The following is a 25,128-nucleotide window of genomic DNA, read 5'->3' on the forward strand; positions in this document are numbered from 1 at the left end:
ATACCAACAGCTCCTCAATCAAACAAAAAAACAACTCAAACTAGACAAAAAAAATATTATACATCTATGCAAAACAAATATGAAAACAATCCCAAAAAGTTCTGGCAAGCAATTAATTTGCTCCTCCACCCAGGTAAAGCTACAACCCAAGACCCAACAACCAGTAACCAAAGCATGAGTATTGTCTCACAAATCAACACCTGCTTTACAAACACCATCCTCTTCTTAGTTACAGGGAACAATTCCACCCCACCGTCTCTTCCACCTAATGTGAAAACTAACATCTCTTTTGACCTCAAACCTGTCCCAACTAACACCTTAACAACAATGCTGAAAAAACTGAAACCTTCTTTATTAGCAGCTGACCAACTCCCCAATGAGTACCTTAAACTTTCTGCTGATGCCCTAGCTCTGCCTATCTCCAGTCCAATAAATACCGCTATAGCAGAACAATATGTCCCAAAATTATGGAAAATTTCCTATATCACCCCTCTACATAAAGGAGGAACATCAACAGAATTAAACAGTTACAGACCCATATCCATCCTTTCCCCCATGTCAAAATTCTGGAAAAATGTATCCACACTCAATTACTACAATACCTGCTATCTCACAACCTTATCTCTCCCTCCCAACACAGTTTCAGACCGAAATGCACCACCACCACAGCCCTAATTAATTTCTCTAACACCATCGGCCAGTTGAGAAATTCAAACCAGCAAGTAGCATCAATCTTCCTAGACATGTCAAAAACATTCAACATCGTCTAACATCAGAAACTCCTTGGTACTCTTGCCTCAATAAACCTATCAAACACTTCCTGTCCTGGTTCCTAAGCTGTCTTTCTGACAGACAACAAGTAGTACAATGGAAATCCAAACTCTCACCACTTCTGCCTGTCTCGGTCGGAGTGCCCCAATGGTCCATACTAAGACACCTTCTTTTCACCATCTTCTCCAATGATCTAGCCTCATCCGCAACACATGCTAAAGTAGTTCAGTATGTGGATGATTCAACTTTAATCTGCTCAACACGTACCTTACCAGACCTCCATATAGTAGCCAAAACATTTAATGATATAGAAACATATCTAAGTAAATTACAACTAATCCTCAAACACAAAAAGACATGGTGAATGCTATTTGCCAGTAGCATACAATCACCAACCACACCTCCTTTCACCATTCTTTCAGTAGACAGCACAGTCATCCAACCAATAAGAGCATACAAAACACCTTGGTGTGACAATCGACAACAAATTCAGATTTGACCAACACATAGCCACTACAATTAAGAAAGTTCACATCAAACTTGTCTCACTGTACAGAAGCAAGCCACTCCTCAATGACAATACCAGACTAGCCATATCCAGAACCTTCCTCCTCTTTACGCTCATATATGCTTCCCCCTCTTTACCAACTTAAAAAAATCAGACTTAACCAAATTGGAAACTTGCTACAACAAAATAGCTCACTTCACAGCCAGCTTTCCCCACCAAACTCACCATTGTATTGCTCTACATAACTTAAATTGGCTCGAGCTACCTAACCTTCTCATCTCCACTAACTTAAATTCACGCACAATATCATCTTCCATCCTGACAGTTGCCCATCCCTCAAGAAGCTTGTTGTTCCCTACTCATGCCCACCAAGTCTAAGATCGGCAGACAGAAACTTTCTCACAGTAAACAAAGCTAACAACACTCACAGTAAAGCTTTATTCTCAAACCAAATAGCCAAATTATGGAACTCTCTACCCCACACCCTCCAAAACACACCTGAATCTACCAATTCCAAACTACTACTATTTGAACATCTATCCAAGAACTGGCATTGCTCCTGTGCCAAACCTGACTGACCAGATACCTATAACTCTCACAACACACTGTCCACTCCTTACCTCATTCTCTCCCTCTCCTCAGTGTTTACTACTACTCATAGGTAGATACCAAGCTATCGGCCCAAAGGCCTATGTAAACCTAGCCAACAAGGTTCCCTGGCATACGCCACCCAAGAAGGTTACTTTCTTGTGCCTCTGTCGAGCAGAGCCACAGAACTGATCCCCGGGGTGAATTTCCTATTTCCCATCTACTCATCAAGAGTTTTCTTGAAGAGTGCTAGTGAGCAACTCTGCTTGACATAGATAGGTAACTTGTTCCAGAGTATAGTAATTTTCTGGAACAGGAATCTATCCCTCCAGCATGTTCTTTTTATTGTGGTGAGAAGGTTTCAGTCCCTGGAGCATGTTGCTTGGTGGGAATTGGATTTTTTTAGGTGTAGCATGTCCAGCAGCTCTGGGTTTGACATAGCTTTGTATGTCAGGCAGAAATTGCCTCGGAATAGGCGATATGCTACGGAGTAAAGCTTGAGTTTTTTGAGACTGTCAGCATAGGGCATCTGCTTGAGTCCCATAGTCCTCTTTGTGAGGTATTTTTGTTGCCTTTCCAGCTGTTGCAGATGTCCTGAGGTACAAAAACCATATCCCCAAAAGGGGCATTGTACTCAATAATGAGTCTGAGAGCCAAGTAGGGGGGAATAATGACCTCTTTTTTTCTGGATGAGAGCCCTTTTTTGATGAGGTGTGCCACGTAGAAGGATTTCCTGACTACTGTGGTGATGTGATTTATCAAAGGATAGACTACTGTCCACCTAAGTCCCAAGGTCTCATCACACTTTCAGCGTTAAGTGGACTGCTGCCTTTGTGGTAGTTCATGGGTACCGAGTTCTTACCAAAGGGGATAACAGCACACTTTTTGTCATTGAGCTTGAGGCCATGGCTCTGGCACCAGGAATCAGTCTCAGTGAGGCCCTTCGACTATGGCACTTAGTTTGCAGTCATCTGAGAACTTTAACAGCCAGAGGCCCTCTGTGTTAGCCTGCCCCTCAGAGAAGTAGATACCAAACAGGAGAGGACCCAGGACAGAACCCTGTGGTACTCCACTTGTCACAGGTGTAAAGTCAGATTTGGAGTCTGCAACATTTACAGTGTGGGTTCTGTTGGTGAGCCAATTGGCAGCCCATCTTGTGAAGTATGGATTTATACCCAGTCTAGTGAGTTTATCTACGATTCCAGAATGGGGAATGGTGTCAAACGCCTTGACGAGAGTCAAGGTAGGCTGTATGAACTGCCTTACCCTCGTCGACGGCTTTGGTGACTGTTTCAAAGAAGTCACTCAGGCTCAGGAGGTATGATCTGCCTTTCACAAACCCGAACTGGGTGGGGTCCAGAGTCTGGAGGTTACCAATGTCTTTGTTTGAGTTCCGTGATGATACGTTCATAGGTAGGTACTAGGCTGTCTGCCCGAAGGCATTTATAAGCCTAGCCAGAATGTGTTGGCTTTTGCCGCCCCCTTAGATTAGTTCCCTTTGCCTCTGTCCAGCAGAGCCATTGAAGTGATCCCTGGGGTAAACTTTCTGTTTCCCATCCACTTGTCAAGGTTTCTCTTGAAGAGGGTTAGCGAGGATCTCTGCCTAATGTAGATTGGAATCTTGTTCCAGAGCATGGGAAGTCTCTGGGACAGGAGTCTATCCCTCCAGCACATCCTATTTATTGTTGTGGTGAGGTTTAGATCCCTGGAGCTTGTGGCTCGAGGGGATATGGTTTTCTTTAGGTGGAGCATGTCCATCAATTCTGGGTTGGACATGGCCTTGTATGTCAGGCAGAGATCACCTCTGAGTAGGCAGTATGCAACCGAGTACAGCTGGAGTTTCTTCAGTCCAGCTGCATAGGGCATCTGCTTGAAACCAGTGATCCTCTTGGTGAGGAACTTCTGTGGTCTTTCCAGTTGTTGCCGGTGTCTTGTAAGGTACATCCCAAATGGGGCATTGTACTCTATGATGGGTCTGATGAGTGATACGTAGAGGGGCCCAATGACCTCTTTCGATCTGGATGCAAATCCTTTTGTGATTAGGTGGGCCACATCGAAGGATTTTCTAACCACTTTCGCAATGTGATTATCAAAGGAGAGGTTACTATCTACTTAGGTCCCCAGATCCCTTATTACGTCTTCTGTATTTAGGGTGCTACCACCTATGTGGTAGTTTGTGGGTACTTTGTTTTTTCCAAAGGGGATGACTATGCACTTTTTGACATTTAGCTTGAGACCATGGTTTTGACACGAGGTATCTGTCTCAGTGAGACCCTTTTGGAGGATGTCTGTGTCAGCCGGAGAGTCAATTATAGCCACTAGTTTGCAGTTGTCTGCGAACTTGGTGAGGCATTCTCCTCCTGTGCTTGCCTGTACCTCGGAGAAGTATATGCTGAACAGGAGGGGTCCTAGGACTGAGCCCTGGGGAATGCCACTTGTAACAGGTTTAGAGTCAGATCTAGCTCCTGCAACTCTTACCATGTGGGTTCTGTCCCGTGAGCCAGTTGGCAACCCATCTCATGACGTAGGGGTTTATGTTCAGGCTGGTGAGCTTGTCTATAATACCTGAGTGGGGAATAGTGTCGAAGGCCTTTGCGAGGTCTAAGTTGGCTGTGTGGACCACCTTTCCCTCATCTATAACCTTGGTAACTGTCTCAAATAAGTCCACCAGGTTTAGGAGGCATGATCTGCCCTTAACAAAGCCGAACTGGATTGAGTCCAGTGTTTGGAGGTTTCCAATGTCTCTGTCATGAAGATCCATGATGATGCGCTCCATAGCTTTGCAGACCAAGCTAGTCAGGCTTATAGGGCGATAGTTTCCGGGGTCCATTGTGGCTCCACCTTTGTGGAGTGGAATAACCATTGCTGTGCGCCACTCTGTGGGTACATAGCCTGTGGAGAGGCTGAGTTTAAACAGTGTGTTTAGGTGAGGGGTTAGTTCATCTTTGAGCTTGTGTAGGACACAGCCTGGGACACCATCCAGTCCCATTGATGCTGTGTTTTTGGCTTTGGAAAGGGCTGTTTTAACCTGAGTGTCTGTGATTTCAGGGGCACTACATTCTTCTGGTATAGTTATGGGCCCTTTTGGGAGTGAAGTTTGCACTGAACCTGTTTGCCCAGGATGTTGGCTATATTGGTCGGTTCAGTGTATTTTTCTTTGCAGAACAGGCTCATCAGGCTAATAGGGTGACAGTTTCCGGGGTCCGTTGCGGCACCCCTTTTGTGGAGTGGTATAACTGTTGTGCGCTATTCAGTGGGTACAAAGCCTGACGTGAGGCTGGTTTAACATGGTGTTTAGGTGAAAGGCCAGTTCGTTTTGAAGTTCATGTAGAACGTGGCCTGGGATGTTGTCCGGTCCCATGGATGCTGTGTTCTTGGCTTTGGAGAGCGCAGTTTTTACCTGCACAGTTGTGATTGAATGGTAACTGCATTCTTTTGGTATGGATATAGGCCCTTTGGGGGGTGAGGTGGGGTAAAGTTGGCACTGAACCTATCAGCCAGGATGTTGGCGATATCAGTTGGTTCCGTAATCTTCGTGCCATTGTGCTGCAACTCAGAGCAGATCTGGGTGTTGCCACTGAAATTCTTGACATGGCTGTAGAATGCTTTGTGATTGTCCTTAGAGTCAGTGGCAATCTTGTTTTCATAGCTGACTTTGGAGGATTTTGAAGGATCTCAGCTTCTTGCTGAGGCTGACTAGGGAGCTCTTCCACTCATGGGATTTTACTCTCTTTTGTAACAGTTTCTTCCTTCTGTTGTATAGTTTGTTTATAGCAGGGAACCACCAGATTCTCTTCCTTTTCTGGAGGATAGCGTCTTGGTTCTGCTAGGGATAGCATGATCCATGCACTCGTGTAAGTGCATATAGAGTGCATTTGTATAAGATTCGGCAGTCATAACTGCACTGTCTGCATGGGTGTCTTGAAGTTTGCCACTTCTGTCTTAAGAAGCATGAAGTTGGCTTTGGAGAAATTGTTTACAGTGGTTTCCTTAATGCGGGGTGTAGATATCTGTGGTGATAAGCTTATGGTCTGATCTGACCAACGAGGAGTTGACTTCAGGTGTGGAACACCAGTCACTCATGTTGGCAATGACTAGGTCTAGGATATTATTTCCCCTGGTGGGGGTGTGGATAAGTTGATCCAAGGCATTAAAGTTTATAAATTCTAGAAAGCGTTGACCGAAGGAGTTGGTACATGAGTAGTTTTCCCAGTTAATGGTGGGGTTCATAGGTTGGTATTAGGCTGTTGGCCCTAGGGCCTATACAAGCCCAGCCGTAACAGTTCCCTGGCTATTTCTTCCCACAATATTTACTTCCCTGGACCCCTGTCTAGCAGGGTGACTAACTTAATCCCCGGGGTGAATTTCCTATCTCCCATCCAATCGTCAAGGTTCCTTTTGAAGAGGGCCAAAGAGGCGCTGTGCTTGACATGTATGGGCAGTCTATTCCAGAGTTTGGGGAGTCTCTTGGTCAGGAACCTATCCCTTCAGCATATTTTGTTCATTGTGATAACAAGGCTTAGATCCCTGGAGAGTGTGGCTCTGAGTGATTGGGATTTCTTTAAGTGTAGCATGTCCAACAGCTCTGGGTTTGACATGGCCTTGTATGCTAAGCAGAGATTGCCTCTGAGTACACGATAGCTGGAGTTTTTTTTAGACGGTCAGCATAGGGCATCTGCTTTAGGCCTGTGATTATTTTAGTGAGGTATTTCTGCGGCCTTTATCGCCCATTATTACCGTGTTTGAACCCTAATATTTTCCAGTATATCAAGAAAAGAGGAGTGGGAATCCCAGGCCATGGTGGGGGATCTGTAGCAAGCTACAATATAGATTACGGTTTTGCCCAGAGTTAGTTGCACCTGGATAATTTCGGATACATTATGTTGGGCACCTAGCCTGGAAGTGTGGATATCTTTAATTAATATGGACACACCTCCTCACTTGTTGTTCCGGTCCTGGGTAGATGGCCGAAAGGTATCCTGGTAATGCAGGGGTGCTCTCTGGAGCCTTGATCCGGGTTTCAGTCACTGCACAGATATGGATGTTCTCCATTTTAAGGAGTGCCTCAAGTGATGCATTGTGAGGTTTAGACTTCTAGCACTGAGTAGCATTACCCTCTGTTGTTGCTTGCCTGTAGCTATTACGGTGGTGGGTTTCATCTTGCCTAAAAAAGGCACTATAGGGGTGGCAAGAGCCTTAGCCAGTATCTGGAATCCCAGGGGAGACCGGTGCAGGCCGTCTCTGGCAAACCATCATTGCCTGTCAACCATGTTATCCCAGGCAGACAGACACTGGATCCCTTTAGAATGACAACAGAAGCTTAGCCAATTTTTGAAGTCAATCATTTTGTCCTTGTACTGTGGTATAATTCTGGGCGAAGGTGGGATGCTACTCAGGGCTGGGGTCCTACCTGCCTGGATTACAAGATCGAAGAGCTCCTCCATGTCTCTCTTCATGTAGTCCAGGGAGGTACGTCTCCGGTCATTCACACCAACATGGACAATGACTGAATCATGTTTGTACTTGTTGTGGAGTGACCTGAGTGCATGGTTTATGTGGCAGATGCTGGCACCCGACAGGCAGCTAACAGTAACCTTCTCCTTGTCTATTCTTGTGAGTGGGACATCACTGTGCCTGACTATAGTCACATGTAACTAATGTGTTAAGCACGTTGATTTGCCTTATGGGTTGTGGTTGAATGGCACACTGGGTCTGTGTGTTCTGTATCTTTCGGATTTTGTTGAGGGGTAGAGGTTGCTTGCGTTTCTGCTTTAGAGGTCTCTGTTGCTTGGGCAGATTCTTATTGAGAGCCTCCAAAAGTGTTTTTGTGTATCTATGTGTGGGTTTTCGTGGTGTAGGTATAGTGGGACTAAGTGAGTGTGGTGTGGTGCAAGTGTTTCCCTTCTCCTCTTGACTGAGTTTGACCAGTTTGGCAAGATAAACGCATCTCTCTCAGGTTGTAGTGCTGGGTGGTAGGAGGTGAGGGTTGTCAGTGTACATGATACAATTGCTACATTGCCCCAAGATGCCCAGATTCATCCGATAGACAGAAGAGAACACCAGGAGCTGTCCCTTGGACATGCCTGAGTAATCACTATTTTTTTTCTCTAAATAAGTGAGGGGATGTAAGTACTAGAATTGTATTCCTCGAAGTAAGTTGAGGAAGATAAGTACAAAAACTGTTTACCCCTATGAAATGAGAGTGCTTCAGCAGTTTGTAGCTTATTTGGTGCTTACAACAGATCTGAACCAGTGCTAAGCACCGATTAGCAGATTCAAGGGCTAAAAGTAAGACTGGTTAGTTCTAAGGGAATAACTGAAGAGGAGACTTTATGGTGCCAGGAATAGTTTAATCCTAGCTAAGCGGTGCTACACGATGCGCAAAAATGCACAACATGGATTTTTAAGCAGAAAGATGAAAGGGATAGAAATAGCCCAAAACAGCCAAAAAAAATACAGTTTCTGGGTTGAAACCACTCTTCCAGCAGCAGATAGGCTGTTCCAAAGCCACTGATGAACTGAGAAGCTTCCCTGTATCTTAGAAAGATCTGGGCAACAAAATAAATATATATATAAAGGAAATCTCATTTGTTCATAACTATTATTTAATATGTGCACAGTACAAATTTTATTTTTCTCGCAGTGATCTTCACTGAAATGCTTGTGTGTGTTTCTTTTGAACCTGCATCTACTAAAAAACTATATTGAATACCACTTTGTATAGACTAACTAGATATGTATTCTCTATTTTTACTGTATGTATACTATTGTACTATCTAATTATTCTATTTCGCTTATATTTCTGTAGAGCTTTTCTCCCCTGGCCTCTGCTGAAAATGGGCTTTTGGCCCAGTCAGACTTTCCCTGTAAACAAATATAAATAAATAAATAAATTGCAAAATTCTACAAAGATCGTCATTTATTTTTGCCAACAAAAAGGGAGACAGATGTAAGATGTGTGTTCTCTACTTTTATTGATTCTAGTATGTTTCTCATATACTGTGGTTTTCTGTGGGGTCTAGATCACATTGTCAAACTTGTGTAAGTTCGAACGATGTAGTATCGAACCCAAAAGTCCAAAATGCAAAAGTAGCGAAGCCATGGCATATCAATTTTTTTCCCCAAGGGAAAAAATCGCCAGTCTGCTTTCGGGACTTAGCTATTTCCTCCACTGTGATGCAATCTCAGAATTTGTATATTTAAGTGGGGGGGGGGGGGGGGGGGCAAAGCCTCCCACTTTAGTTTTAGTTTAAGTTTTTTTTTTAGGGAATGGCGATTTCTTTCCCTGGGAAAAAATCGCTGTTCTATGTGTTCGTTATTGTGCAGTTTTAGACTTTTGGGTTCGATATTGCATCTTTTGAACTTATACAAGTTCGACAATGTGATGTATACCCTTTTCTGTATACTAGACACCTTCAGAAATCACCTGTGATAAAGGGGATTCAGAAAATTGTGTAAAGGGATGCAACAAGCTTGAAAATAGGGCTGTACCTCCAAAAATATTTATACCAAGTTCAGGGGTAAATGCAGCCTGAAGCTAGGAACGTTCCTTTAGAATAGGGACTGCTGAGTGGTCTAAACAGGATATCTGGCTCTTTCCTGTCTCTGTCTTCTATGATGATTGTGGTGTTTCAGAGAACATTGTCTCAAACATACAAAGACCATGAGTCCTTACCTTATTCCACTCCCATGACCCTTCATGTGAGGAGACTTTGAGGCTCATAATTACTAGTATGGACTGGTCTCAGACTCCTATTTCCACTTCTCTTTCCACAAGAAGTGGTTGAATGCCTGTTTGAGGAAGAAGTATGAAATTAGTAAAAATGCTCTTTTTGCTACCCTGGAAGCAGCCCATTGATGCCCCCCCCCCACCCCCCACCCCAACACGCGTGAACACAAATGCAGTAGGGGATAAGTATATTACAAGACAAAAGCTGTCCCTCATGCAGGACAGGGTCTGGGTTTTATTCTTACCTTTTCCTGGTCCTGAAAGCAGCAGACAGTTTTCATCACTAAATGGCAGTTAGTGTCTGTAATGTTTGTTTTGCCTGGTTTTGGATGATGACTTTCCCAAGGCATCATGGTCCTGTTGAAATAAGGCATCTGAATGATGTCACTGGACATGTGTGGTCCACGCAGGAGGATTTTTATGGTTTGCTGTGGGTGGGCATCACTTCTAAAACAGAGTATTGCTATTTGAACTGTCTTCAGTGGACAATGTATTTATTGAAGTGTTGGCTGCAGTGACTAAAGCTTTGCCAAAGAAAGGTCTGTGTAAGTTCATAATTTCAAGAACTGACTCCTAGTGGGTGTTTATAAACACCCTTTGGAAGCATCAGTGGAGTGGACACTTTCATGGCTGCAGTCTCTGATGGTCTTGGTAAACTGGGAGAGGTTGTCTGACTCCTGTGATAACTTTCACTGACACTGAGCTATGCAGTGTTCAATGCCCATCATTCCTGCCCTGGAAGAAGGCCCACAAGGTGATGGTGATACTGTCTTGGGCATACCTCTCAGCCTCTAAGCACAAGAATTCAGAACAAAGCCAAAATGGAATAGAGGGGGGGTTGACAGAGGCACAAAGTCAGGGTTGGGTTTTAAATATTGTTCTTAAAAAATTTAAAAAGTTGCTGTAATAACAGGTTTTGTGCTAACATGCATTTTCTGCAAGACATGTAAACTCGAGTATATGTCATTATTTCTTGATTCCATTCCTCAAAGATTTGCCATAAAACCCCATATTTTGAGGAACAGACCAAGAAACTGAGACAAAAATCTGGACATTCTGTGAAAATTTGGGCAGTTTAGAGGTATGATCTTGGGTAAGGACATAGCATATCATTCAGGCCCAGGTTGTCCTGCACCCCCTAGCTTTGAAGGCAGATGTGAGCTTCATGATGCTATATGTGCATGCTTGAGTTTAGATGTGTTAAAACATACTGGGGTGTCAGTGTTTGCAGAGTCAGCAGCGCACACTGGGATTTTTCTGTTGTCTGATCCCTGTCACATGGAGTAGTGGGGACTTTCCACCATCCTTTTTGGCAGACACCCATTCCTGCAGTGAAACCCTTCCCAGGTCTCAGTGACAGATGTCTGAAAGATAGACTGGATTGCTCTGACTTATGTTCCCATATGATTCAAAAGTTGCGATCTCTTCTGGATTTGAAGCTTTACATCATCTAGTCAAAATTAAAGGCAGTCATCCTAGCCCTGAAAGTCTTAGAGATGGACTTTCTTCTGCTTCAAGATTCATTCATTCAGGCAATCAGTCCATGTTGTGGTATGTAAACAAACAAGGGAGAAGACAGTAATAGTACTTATCCAAAACAATGATGTCCGTCTGGCAGTGGACCAAGAGCAAGGGCATCACTCACATCACAGAGGAAGTTGGTGAACTGGCATGCTTTGTAAGTCACTTCTGCAGTCCTTTTGCAGTGAAATGGGTTTAGAAACATGTCCATTTAAGATCTGATAGGAGTTGGGCACTGCAGAAGGCAACCTGTTTTACTACATGGGAGAATGAATCGCTAGCTCTACTTTGCTTAGTTCAGCAGGGCAGGGCCATGAACTTATTCTCAGTCTTGTGACAGAGGAGAGTTCTGTACTCCTTCCTGCCATTCATTTTTCATTCTGAAGGTGTTTTGTGAATTTTCCCAGAACCACTCCATTCATCTCCCTGTTTTCTTTGCCAGAGTAAAAGCTTAATGAGGAGGAGCCTTTCACACTCCAAATGTGTACCGTCAACTAAGATTTTACCTGATGTCAGTCATGAGTTCCAGAAAACTGAACTGGTCTTCTTTTCCTTTGCTACAGGGAAGAAGGGGGGTTGTGGTTGCCAGTTTAAGACTTTCTAAGTGGCATGTCATCTACATTACATTTGTTGTCCAGCAGCTGGCTGCCCATTGGGAAGTGCTGAGTTCAAAGGCCCTTCCTGTAGTGCAGTGGCTGCTTCAACTACTTTCTTATACAATGTGTCCACTGCAGACATGTTCACTGCTGCCACGTAATTGTAGGTGCATACGTTCACCAAGCATTACTGTCTCGAGCGTGAGTTCATGAACTGAGTTTCCATCTGGTACAGCTGTACCTCCTAGACTTGATCTGTGCGGACTCTGGGCTTTTCTTCAGTTCCTTTTTCTGTGTTGTCTACTTTGTGGAATTCAACCAAGCCACGAGACCCATCAAGCAAGACAGCCTTATTTTAAATGTAACAACTGACATTTTCACAGTACTGGCTGATTATGAACTAGTCATCACTGGACTGATTAGCAAACCGGGTGCTAAAATAGCTGACCAGATAGTAGTAGTGAGTAACTGACACTAGCTTTCCTCATTCTTGGAAGAAGAACACTGTGTGTGCTGTAGTGATGACTCCTTGTGGAGGCTATGAAGACTACACCAGCTTGTAGTGGATCAGCTGCAGTATTTGATGTTGCAGGCACAGTAATGCTTATGTTGAAGCAAGAATCCACACTTTTGAGGGTAGTGTACTGTACAGCAATCACTAAGGAAGAATAGGGAATAGGATACAAGATCCCAATTGCCTGGATGATGGCCCAAATTCTGTAGGAGGTAATGTTCACCAAGTACAAAGAAGAAAAATGATAGAGAAGTAATACAAGCACATTCTTATCTAGCCTGAGCGGCTGGAGTTCTGTGCAAGTTGGGCATTTATATATTCACATATTAGTTGTGTTAGTGACAAATATTTTTGAAGTGTGCACACTACTACATGCTTTGTGAACTTGTGGACTAGGAAACTGGTTATGTAGTCAACATATGACATCAGAATGTGTTCCAGCCACACAGTGATCATGGGGTCTTACAAGAAAAATGCTAAACTATGATTGGTGGAGAAGATAACAGAATCATCAGACACATCAAGCAGTGGTCCTTTCATAGGTTAGCTGATATTGTAAGAACATATATTTTATTGCAGTTATTAACTTCCAATATGATCTTTCCACTACAGGGAGAAGAATTGAGTGAGGCAAATGTGCGGCTCAGCCTCCTAGAAAAGAAGCTTGACACATCCTCCAAAGATGCTGATGAAAGAGTGGAGAAGATTCAGATTAAACTGGATGAGATCCAGGGTCTGCTGAAGAAAAAAGAGAAGTAAGAATTTTTTTCAGAGGAATAGAAGATAGTTATGTAGCATACAGAAAAATGAGGATGTTCTTCGTGGTTCACCGTTGCAGTCATCATCTGTGGGTTATCCCTGCTGTGGCAGCCCTTGGTTGGCCCGAATACCAGAGTCAGTGTTTTTCTGCTTCAGCTGCTGTCACTTGCTGTCTGACATCAGGTTGCCAGTGCTATAAAGGAAGACAACAACGCCATTACATCAGTCTTTCTTGCCGTGGAGCCCATAGCAGAAGCAGTTCTCAAGTGTGCCCGTCTGTCGCTACCAGAGTTTGAATTACAGCTAAAAATGTCTAAAGTTAAGTACCCCAATGGGGATTCTTTTTTCTTGCACTAACCGAGGTCCGAAAAAGTTAACAATGGTCTCGCCTGTGAAAAGCAAATACCACACTGAGATTTCCATTCATACTGCGTCACTCGTTTAGACCCAGACCACGACGTCCCGTTGCCAGTTCTGTGCTCTCTTTAATGCGAGAACCATTCGTCATAGAGCTCTTATTGTAGCCAGTTATTTTCATCTTCCCATTTCGCATTCCAAAGTGGCGTCCATCAACCAACAATCCGTAGACATTCCGATAAAACATAAGGATAAAGATGGAGACAGACCACATAAGTTTAAGCCTTCAGACAACTCTACCACTAAGCAGGTCATCAGTTCTCCAGAATTCAGTGAGGCTACTTCGCAGCCCCTGATGCCCGGTTTGATACCTTCACAGGCCTCTACTGAGACCCTTTCGGAGTCCGGTATGCCACAGAAATCTTTTTTGTCTTCCGAGCCTTTGATTGTCTCTGCCTTGTTTGGGTCCAGAGCCGTGACACAGGCACCAGCTTCTGAGGACATTTTTCGCACTACCGAATCTAGACATAAAAACATTATCATCTCCGACTACCATTTCTCTTCTCTCAGACCGATGGATACTTTTAAGCCTAGAGGCAAGGCCACTCCTAGGAAAACTACCTCTAGCCACCATTTTACTCCTGCTCCACCACCCCAAGCTCAAATGCTTAAAATGACGGAGGATCTTATCACCCTTATCAGGGGTAGTCAGGCAACATCTTGTAAAAGGAAAAGAGACCTTTCTCCTGAAATACTGACAGAACAGGATTCTGAGAAGTCTGATTATTCAGATTTTGAAGAGCAACAAGAATCTCTGACTGCAAGGATGAGGATTCAGATGCAGGGGAATCCTTTCTTTCTGCCTCCCCGCCAGAAGATCTTTCCTTTGGGGAAAACCTTCACACCCTCAGGGAACATTTCCACTGGGAATCCCAGGACTTACCTCAGTCTAGGAAAAGGCTAAGAGTTTCTAGACCTGCCCTAGCACAGACCCTTGACCATCTCTCCATTCTTAGAGGTGGTTGATGATGTCTTCCATGAATCCATCTTAACTCCTGACGCCCTCCCACTTGCTCCCAGGAAACCAAACCGGTATTACAGAGTACCGGATTCTCACAAATGCCTGTACACAAATCCTGCTGCAGACCCGGAGGTCATTACACAGGGACAAAAAGGAGCTAAGGCTAGTTCTTCAAAGAATCCTATTCCTTCTGACAAGGACTCCAAAGCTCTGGACAGATGGGGTGAAAAATATACACCTCTGCAGCCTTAGTTATCAGAGCACTCAGCTGTCGGTTCCACATGTTAAAATATCAACAACACACTTTGGAACTATTAATACAAAAGATTTCAACCTTCCCTGACTGTGCCAGTTTGAAAGAGTTAGCAGATTTACAGCACTCTACTTATCAAGTGGCTAAACACTCATTACACTGTGGATATGATGCCCTAGAAGCCTCAAGAAGGGCAGCAGTGTCAGGATCTGTCATTAGGAGACATGCATGGTTGAAGGAACAACCTCTCCCTGATCATGTGAAATCAAAATTACTTGAGGCACTGCTTAAAAACCTCCACCGTAGTGCAGTAGCCCAAAGGAACACTCGATGCTTCTGAAAAACTTTTAATGTCACACAGTAAGATACACGTAAACGCGTTTAAATTCACAACACTCTCATGCGTTTTCATCCATAGAAATGGACTTCATCAGACAACCATTGATGTTTAGTTAACCTTTTATATATCAACACTCATTATACTCTATCCAATTAAAACCTTAAAAACTATTTAAATGTGCAAATCAGGCTTATTCATCCCTCATGAATATTCATTAATGCCCATATTTAATCCATGTAAAAAAACCTTATAAATGTCCTGACAACATTGCAATAGATGTTAGTGAATAAAATTGATAAAAACTACATTCAATTCATAAATCCATAAATAATTAATTATTCTTTAAAAAGTGTATAATAAATATTAAACTTATAGTACCTAAATGTTTAAAACCAGGCAACAATGCTCTCTAGTGATAATGGTGTTGTGAATTTAAACGCGTTTACGTGTATCTTACTGTGTGACATTAAAAGTTTTTCAGAAGCATCGAGTGTTCCTTTGGGCTACTGCACTACGGTGGAGGTTATTAGTCTTTTGAGTGCTTTACACGTTTCGTTCGGGCACTGCTTAAAAAGATGGAAGACAAAGCAAAATCTATGCAAACAGTCAAAGATTTCCTTCAGGTACAACCTCCTTGGTTTAGCAGGAATTTTCCCTCAAATCACTGGTCCTTTCCTACACCTAGCAGACAGGGGGCAAGGTAAGCCCCGCAGGGACAGACCACCCAGAGTCCTATTCCAGGGACAGCAGAGAACCAAACAGTGGACCACTTCCACTCCAAAGGCAGGGAGTTCTAAGCCATCCCTCTATGGCAAAAACTCTCAATGACTCCCTCTCCCCCTCTGCCCTCTCTTCATTTACTAAAATCTAGGAGGAAGGCTCTCCCTCTGCAAAGAAAATTGGCTTTCTGTAACAAAGGACCAATGGGTCTTAAAGATCATTTTTGAGGGATACAAATTTTCCTTCAGTGAACTCCCAATTCCAAGAGGGTACCCAGACTTACCTCCAAGTCAGTGGGCAGAGGCACTGATACAAGTCCAAACTCTCATATCCCAAGGGGCAGTAGAACCTACGTAAAAAGATACTGCAACCACAAAGTACAGTCTAATTCCACTATAAAGCAACGTTGAAAACTGGAACTGAAACCATAAACATCCACGTTTGCAAATAATGTAGATTTATTGAAATAGAACCACGACTAAGCGCTTTCGCCAGCAATCTGGCTTCATCAGAGTCATTCATTTTACATTTAATTGCTCTTTAAATCATGTGCACTCAAATCCCATTGGAACAATTCCTAGAACACACCCCCCTATACAAAAAACCCCACATAATTCATGAATAGATTGTGTCAACTACATAAACCATTGCTACATACAACTAAATTAAAAACAAGCTGTTAAAAATGCTGACAGAATAAACAATTATTAATTTTATAACTCATAAATGGTGATGTCTTATTTATAAAATGATTTATCTATTATTAATTCCTTATATTCTAATAATGTCTGTATACACATACTCATGAACATTTAATACACATAAATAACACATTAATATTTTCATATAGCAACTTAATATAGTTTCAAAAACTACCTTAAACACTTCCTAAAGCAATTTCTAAAAAACGTATTATATATGAAACTTCCACTACAATATATTAATACGACCCATACTTATCGGGTCCCATGTAAACACTATAAAAACTCTTCATATAAGCTGAGACCTTAATTTTAACATGGGTTTGATCGAAATGTAGTCATTCAAACCCGGGGGTCTACAGGCATCCAATCTAAGTTGCCATTCTGTTTCTAAAGCCCCCACTTTGTTGACTATATCACCCCCCTCGTCACAGTCCAACACACGTCCTATCACAAAGAATGTAAATTTATTAAAATTCATACATTTTGTACTGTGTAAATAAAGTGCATTGTGCTTGTCCTTCTTAATAAATCTAACATGTTCTGCGATTCTGTCCTGCAAACTTCTTGTGGTCTTACCCACATAATATGCCTCACAGGAGGAACATGATGCCAAATAAATTAAATTCTTTGTACAACAATTACATTGTCCTGGACAGGAGATGGTGTACTTGTACCCATACACACATACATAGGTACTCTCATTAATGTATCTACACCATCTACAAAAGCCACACTTTTTCATGATGGATTTAAACTTGCTCTTACTCTTTCTTTCTAAAATACCTTTTAAATTGTCTCCCCTACTATGTACAAAGACTGGTTCTAAGCCCAGTATTTTCTTAATCTCATCACTTAATGTAAAATTCCACATGCCTTTTATAATGTCAATCAATTCAGGTGACTTAGGGTTATACTTTACAATCATCTTTATATCTGATCCCTTTATTGAATCATCAGGATGCTGTTCTTTCATTTGTCCTAACCCAGTGTAAAGAACTGGTGCATATCTCCCTTTCCTTTCCCTCAAAACATCCCTTTTAACACTTAGTAGGAGCTTAAGTGGATAACCACGATCTAGGAACATTCCTATCAGTTTAAAAAGCTCCATTCTAAATTGTACATTGTTACTAACCAATCTTGAGGTTCTCACCATTTGCCCTTTAACAACTCCTTTGCGATGGTGGAATGGATGGCAGCTAGAAAAGTGTAATAGTGAGTTTGAATAATTCTCTTTTCTAAAAATGTCACTTTCGAATTCTCTTACTGTTTTACTAATAGTCAAATCCAAATAGTTAATTCTTTCTTTATCCCAATGAAATGTAAACTTCAAAAATTCTGTCGTAGTACCCAGAAACTCAACAAACTCAACCGCAGTTTTCTCATCACCCTTCCATAAAATTAAGATGTCATCCAAAAATCTATTGTACATTAATATATTTCTCATATATCTATCAGATGAAAAAATGTGCTTTCTCTCCCATGTTAATAAGACAGCATTAGCAAATGCTGGCGCACATCTTGCACCCATCGCAACTCCTGACATTTGTTGAAATAAGTCTCCTTCAAAGATAATGAAATTGTTTTTAAGCACCAATTCCATCAGATCACGTATAAAATTGGCTTTTGTTCCTTCCAGCAATCCATTCTTCGTAATTGCTTCAAAAAACATCAGAAGCAGTAGAACCTGCCTCCTCAGATCAAACAGGCAAATACTTTTATTCCAGACTATTCCTTGTTCCCTGAAAAGAGGGCACTTGGCACCCCATCCTGGATTTATCCATTCTGAATACCTTCCTGGTGGTCCCCAAATTCAAAATGCTAAACTTTGCAGCAGCTGCCGACTATGCTGACCAAAATTGCCTGGTTAGTTACCCTAGCTCTAAAAGATGCCTACCTCCACATCCCCATAAGGGAATCCTGCAGGAAATTCCTTCACTTCAGCGCAAGCTTGCAACAATTTCTGTTCTCTCAGCTACCCTTTGGCTTATCTACTTCTCCCAGGGTATTCACCAAATGCTTAGACCCGGCCATAGCCTTTTGCAGACAGAAAATTATACAAATTTACCCTTATCTGGATGACTGCCTCATTCAGGCAGATTGCACAGAAAACCTCAAGGACCTCCTCTTTGTCAAAACCCTCCTAACCCCCTTAGGGTACACTGTCAACCTTGAAGAAATCAAGGCAAACACCATCCAGGAAGATCATTTTCTTGGAAGCGCTGCTGGACACAGCATCCCAAATGGCCTTCCTATCCCCAGAAAAGCAGAGCTTCCTGCCTCTCTACTTTACCCAGCTGGCTTCCAGAAGTCACCTCACTGTGAAGAAGTTCCTGCAAGCCTTGGGGTACGTGGCATCTTTCATCCTTCTAATTCCTCTGGCCAGCATTCACATGATAAAACTTTAGTGGTACCTAAAGAGCCTTTGGTGTCAGCACTCTCACCCTCTAGAGACCTCTTGATCCCCTGTGTAAGGGCTGAGTTTCTCTGGTGAGCAAGGACCTGTGCCCAGAACATGGATCTTTCCTTCACCCTCCTCCCAACCCGGCAGACCATTACCACCAACACCTCAGACATAGCTTGGGGTGCTTACCTAAAAGGCAGGTGCACCCAAGGTCTTTGGGATGCCCAGCACCTTCCCTTACACATCAACCAGAAGGAAATGATGGCAGTACAAAAGGCTCTGACATCCTTCAAACCCCATCTCAGGCCAGGGGTTCTCCTTATCAAAATAGACAACACCACAGTAATTGATACATCAGCAAACAGGGAGGGACCCAATATTATCCTCTGTGCAGGCTAGCCATGAACCTCTGGCTGACAGCCTCTTCCATGGGACTACACCTGATAGCCCAATACCTACCAGGGATCAGCAACACCCTGGCAGACCACTTAAGCAGAAACATACTGGACCCCAACGAATGTTAGCTCCACAGAAAAATATTTTTACAAATCACTCAGACATAGGGGACTCCAGAGGTGTATCTCTATGCTTCGCATCTCAACCATCAGCTGAAAAAAATTCTGTACCAGGGAGTATCACCACCTAGCATGGAAGGTGGATGCCTTGACCTTCCCCTGAAACATGGTCTGTGTACCATTCCCTCCTCTGCCTCTTATTCCCAAGGTACTGATCAAAATAAGGGAGGAGTGACCAAAGGCCATTGTCACTGCTCCAAATTGGCCCAGACAGTATTGGTACCCCTTACTGCGTAGCCTGACCTTACAGCCTCCCAGGCAACTTCCCTGATATCAAAACCACTTAACTCAGGTGTGTGTGTGTGTGTGGGGGGGTGCTGCACCCAGACTTGCAGACTCTCAAACTATCAGCATGGCTAATACTCTAAAGGCAAACAAGGGGCCCCTGTTAAGCAAACAGGTCTTAGACATCATCACAGAGGCCAGAAGGCCCAGCACCAGAAAATCTTAATGCAGGAAAATGGAAAGTATTTCTGCTCCTGGAGCCAATCCAGAGGGGACAATACCTCACAAACTTCCATCCCTCTTATCCTGGACTACCTAGCAGAGCTACTTAATAGTGGTCTCTCCTTCTCCTCTATTAAAATCCACGCCTCAGCTATTTCAGCTCATTTTGATAGAGAACTGCCCCGGTTTCTCCCATCCTTTGATTAAACAATTCCTCAGAAGGGGCTTCTAATACCAGACCTCCCAGAAGGCCACCCACTCCAGCCTGGGACCTGAATTATGTTTTGGAAAAACTAACTTTACCACCCTTCGAACCTGCTGCTTAAGCAGAACTTAGATACTTCTCCTGGAAGACTGTTTTTCTCCTAGCTATCACCTCAGCCAGAAGGGTTTCAGAACTTCAGGCACTGATGACCATTGAGCCCTTCATCCATCTTCCATGCAGACAGGGTCTCCCTGAGGACTAATCCCTCCTTTATGCCCAAGATGGTATCTAATGTAACTCTCAACTAGGCTTGTACATCTACCCACCTTCTTTCCTAACTCTCAAAATAAGGGGGGAAAAATTCTGCACTCACTAGTTGTGCACAGACAACTCGGATACTATCTTGACCATACTAAACCCATCAGGAAAACAGACCAACTACTTGTCAGCTTTGCCCCAGGGGCAGAGGGGAAGCCCATTTCCAAACAAACCATTTCCAAATGGATATCGCACTGTATCCATTTCTGCTACAGATTGCATGGGACCACCCCCACCCAAGAGTCTATTCAAACCCATTCCAGTAGGGCAGCCTCCACTTCCACAGCATTCCTCAGAGGAGTTCCCACCAGGGACATCCCGGAAGCTGCCACCTGGACTTCTGTCCATACATTTACCAAGCATTACCACTTACCTCTATTTTCTAAGGATAGAGCAGTGTTGCCTCTGCAGTTCCGCAGGGCATGCTGACCCATTCTTAGGTCTCATACTAATCCTAGCATCCCTCTCCTCAGCTTTGGGAATCCCCCCACAGGTGATGACTGCAACAGTGAAACACGAAGAACATAGTATAGTTGTGTACACTTAACATAAATGTAGATGTTTGAGTGTACTCACTGTTGCAGTCCTGGTTTCCCACCCTCCTTCCCCCTTATATCTTCTTTCTTTAGGGAGACATAAGTTTTTAATGGTGGCTTTAAGCCACCAGGACCACTTTACCATATTTACTGGGACCTCTGACTGGTTAGGGCAAGAAATACTGATGTAATGGTGTCTGCTGCCTTCCTTTATAGCACTGACCACCTGACGTCAGACAGCAGGCAACAGCAGCCGACACAGAAAAACATTGACTCTGGTATTCAGGCCGGCCAAGGGCTACCACAGCAGGGATAACCCACAGGTGATGACTGCAACAGTGAATACATTCAGACATCTACATTTATGTTAAGTGTACACAACTGTACTTTATGACAACTAACAGCAACATGCAGGTTTTCAGAGTTGGCATCGGTAACTTTTCAGTCTAAAGGTGGTGTTAAGGAGGGCATTGCTCCAGGGGTTCATTTTTTATTAAATCTGTCTTGATGCACATATCCACATGTTTCTGGATGGTTAGCAGGATGCAGTCTCTTGTCATTTACATTTCCTAGTTTTTTGTGTTTTGCAAAAGATCTGCACATTTCTGTTGCATATGCCAGGAATTTGTCTTGTTTGGTCAATCAGTTAAGTGATAAAGCTTTTTTTGTGTGTGCATGTGTGTGGCATATAATTGTGAAATCCTTGTAAGCCATGCTTTGTTACATCACATCAGTGATGCCCTTATGGGGTCACATTCAAAACTGATGTCACTGTTGTACTTTGCTAAACAATGGGTATAGTAAAAAGACTGGCACAGAAAACAGTACAGTGAGTGCAAATCAGACAGAAGTATGATGTGACGCCCTTCCATATTATAGTTGCAGTATTCATAACCTAAGGGATCTCCTGCCAAGGATAGCCCAATGTCCAGCCAGTAAACCAAAGCCTTTAGTATTTACTGGCACTGTAAGTCACACATATGCTCCCCCTGTGCAAGGCATTAGGGCATAAAGGTGACATAGATGCACAACCTATGAAGTACCTTATCAGTCTGAACCCCATCATTGAACATTGGTCTAAATATCTTTCTCCTGTGCTGGTTACAAGCCATGTTTCAGATACGTCCCCCATTGGAGTTTCTCCTTATTTATCTTTTTTTTTATTTAGTGTTGGGTTCATGTCATCCAGAAAGAGAAAATGGTGTAGGAGGCAGATTCCCCATAAAAACCCATGACCAGTGTCCTTTCTGTCTGGGTGCTTCATACAACCATATGCAACATTCTGTTTGCCAGACATTTGTCCCTAATACCCTGTGTAGTTGTCTCTCCTCTTTGTCTGTTGACTTTGAAAACCAACATCTTAAGCTGATGGCTCAGGGTGCTATGGCAGAGTCTTCCCATCCTGAGGGCCAACCACTGGCCAAGAAAAAGGCAAACAAAAAATAGATCTGGTATGGCTACTGTCCAGCCTCCCCTGTACATCTCTCTTAAGGCTACTGAAAGCCCAGAGGATCATCAGATGGTTGCTTTGGATTCCTCTGCACAACCTTGTTATAGGCCAACATGGATCTCTCTTCTTGCACGTCCTCGGAGGCTTTACAAACGTCTGCGCAAGAAGTTGAGGGAATGCTCCTCTGATTTATAATCTGAGTCACTGAGGGAGATTCCACAGATCTTAAGAAGGAGATCCTTTCATTCTAAGCTTATTGATAGTCACCAAGGGGTCTGACCCTCCAAGGGTGTTTCATGCGGATGTCTCACAGAAAAAGAAACCAAAGCATATTTCCCCTGTAGTTAAGGATCCCCAATATGATTGGCAGGATTTTACTCCGGTGTTATTTAATGCTTTAATGGCTTTAAAGCCTCCTCAAGGAGTGTCTGCCTGCCCCCTCCTGGTTTTCTACTCCTTTTAAAAGACTCTGGGAACTAGACTCCTCAGATAAGGATCTGGATTCTGGGGAAGAGTCTGGCTTACTATTCTCAAAACTGTTCCCCTTGAACTGTGGCTTGGAGGAAAAGGATTCTATTAGTCCATATTCCCCTTTTGAGGAACTTTCCTTTGGGGATACTGTTACCCATATGATGGAACTTTTTAAGTGTGAGTGCTCTCAAGTCTCTGATATTCAGAAAAGGTATTATGAACTTCTCCAGATGGAGTCTTCTAAGCCTTCTGCTGTTTCCCCAGCTCTAGATGCCCATCTAGATACCCTTTCAGCAGCTTCTCTGGTTCCTGATTATCAGCCCCCTGCTCGCAGGAAACCTGATATTTACAAGGTACCTGATGAATGCAAATTTATTTATAAATGCCCTTCTGCTAATCCTTCTGTATTTCTTCTGACAAGCCCTCCACGTTGTTGCCCTCTACCAAGCGGCTTCCTTTATGTAAAGATAGTAGGGCCATGGAGAGGCTGGGCAAAAAGGTTTATACTGCTGCCATTTTATCCTTTCAGGCCATCAGCTACCAAACTCATATGATCAGATATGTTTTGACTCTCCTTTCTCAGGTTTCCAAAATGGTTTCCGACCATCTGACTCTATGGAGAAGGCTTCTGCCTTTTCCATGTTGGGCTGTACATCTCAAGTTGATCGCCACTCTATCAAATGCAGATACAATGCAGCTAATACCTCCTCCAGGATTGCTGCCTTTGGTTCTGTTATAAGGCATTACTGTTTGCTTCATCTTCAGGGTTTGCCTGATGACATTAAGGCCAAGCTTCTGGATGTTCCTTTGGATAATAAAAACTTTCAGTGGTGCTGCTATTGAACTTTTCAAGTCTCTCCAGGATAAGTCTAAAGCCTTGCAGGAGTTGAAGCATATTTTTTGTTTCTTCTATTCCTACGTTTCAGAGACTTTACACATCCAAATAATCTTTTGTTCATAGGCAATCTTGCCCTCCAACCAAAGAAAAAAGGGTTCTAGATGTGCACCTTCTGTTAAGTCTACCCAAACCCTTTCTTCTAAGAAACCTTCTGTTAAGTCTACCCAAACCCTTTCTTCTAAGAAACCTGCCTTTCAGGTTAAACCAGGCTTCATTTTACTTCCCCTTTCCCTTGGTCAGAATCCCTTATCCCTCCATCTTTCCCTGTCTCTTGCAAATTGGTTAAAGATCACAACAGATTCTTGGGTTCTGTCCATTGTCCTCCAGGGATATTTAATGGCTTGGAAATCTCTTCCTCCCTTTTTGGGCATCTCTCAACCTCGGGTACAGCTTCATCTTTTCCCAGGAGTGATCCATTTTCTCTTGGTGTGTGGGGCACCATTCAAGCTGTCTGTCCCTCCTGCCCTAGTAGGGAATGATTGTTGTTCCAAGATGTTTTTGGTTCCCAGAAAGGAAGGCACTTGGAGACCAGCTCTGGATCTTTCACAGCTCAACACCTTTCTCAAGATTCCTTCCTTTTGAATGCAAGTCCTCCCTACTCTTTTTCCACTTCTTCTACCTTAAGCCTTTCTAGTCTGTCTGGACATCAGGGATGCCTACCTTCATATCACCATCCACCCACTTTTCAGAAAATGTTACATTTGTCTGTTTCTTCTTAGTATTTTCAGTTCTCTGCTTTGCCCTTTGGCCTCTCTATTGCTCTAAGGGTATTCACGAAATGCTTCACTTCTGCCATTGTCTTTTGCAGGATGAGAGGTTTCGGGTATTTCACTGCTAGTCAATCTGCTCCTTCAAGCTTCTTCCGCTGATGCTCTGCTTCAGGATCTCCAGTTTACTTTTTTCCCATTGTAGAATCTGAGGTTCACCATAAACTTCCAGAAATTATCCCCCAACTCCTTCTCAAGGTCATATTTTCCTTGATTGCAAGCTTCAGACCATCCCCATGCTGGCATCTACGCCTCTTCCCAAGGCACTGTCTCTTACTGCCATTTTCCAGTCTCTTCCTCTGACTTCAGTCATGGCCAGGAATATTCTTAGATTCATTACTTCCGCCATTCCCATGCTCCCCTTTTTTGTTAAGAAACCCTAATGTAGGTGCTGTCTTTTAAAATTTTTTAGTGAGTAATCAAGATAATTCATGATGATAACCCCGCCCCCTTCGTCTGGTTTCATAGTCCTAACTTTCTTGTTGGAAATTCAGTCCAACAAGTTCTCTCTTCAAGCTGTAAGTTATCAATTTGCCCACATAAAATGCTTGACATGTTGAGCAAGTTGCCAAATAAACTATCATTTTGGCATTACAGTTACAACACCCAGGACATCTCATTGATGTATTGTAACCATACACTGTAACAGAGGGTATGACATTAATATACTTGCAAAACT

General features: G+C 43.1%; 1 protein-coding gene across 7 annotated transcripts in view; it reads left to right on the forward strand.

Moving 5' to 3' along the window:
- The window catches only part of DCTN1 (dynactin subunit 1), a 1,835,652-nt gene that overhangs the window by 1,451,817 nt on the left and 358,707 nt on the right, over positions 1–25,128 (forward strand). For all 7 annotated transcript variants that reach the window (XM_044063298.1, XM_044063299.1, XM_044063300.1 and 4 more), the window contains one exon: positions 12,840–12,982. In XM_044063298.1, the coding sequence (XP_043919233.1) occupies positions 12,840–12,982 (143 nt within the window). The remainder of the gene's footprint in view (positions 1–12,839; positions 12,983–25,128) is intronic.

The sequence above is a fragment of the Protopterus annectens genome, chromosome 2.part1 (genome assembly GCF_019279795.1).
Source record: "Protopterus annectens isolate FY-2018-M chromosome 2.part1, PAN1.0, whole genome shotgun sequence".
In the NCBI taxonomy this organism is placed as follows: Eukaryota; Metazoa; Chordata; order Ceratodontiformes; family Protopteridae; genus Protopterus; species Protopterus annectens.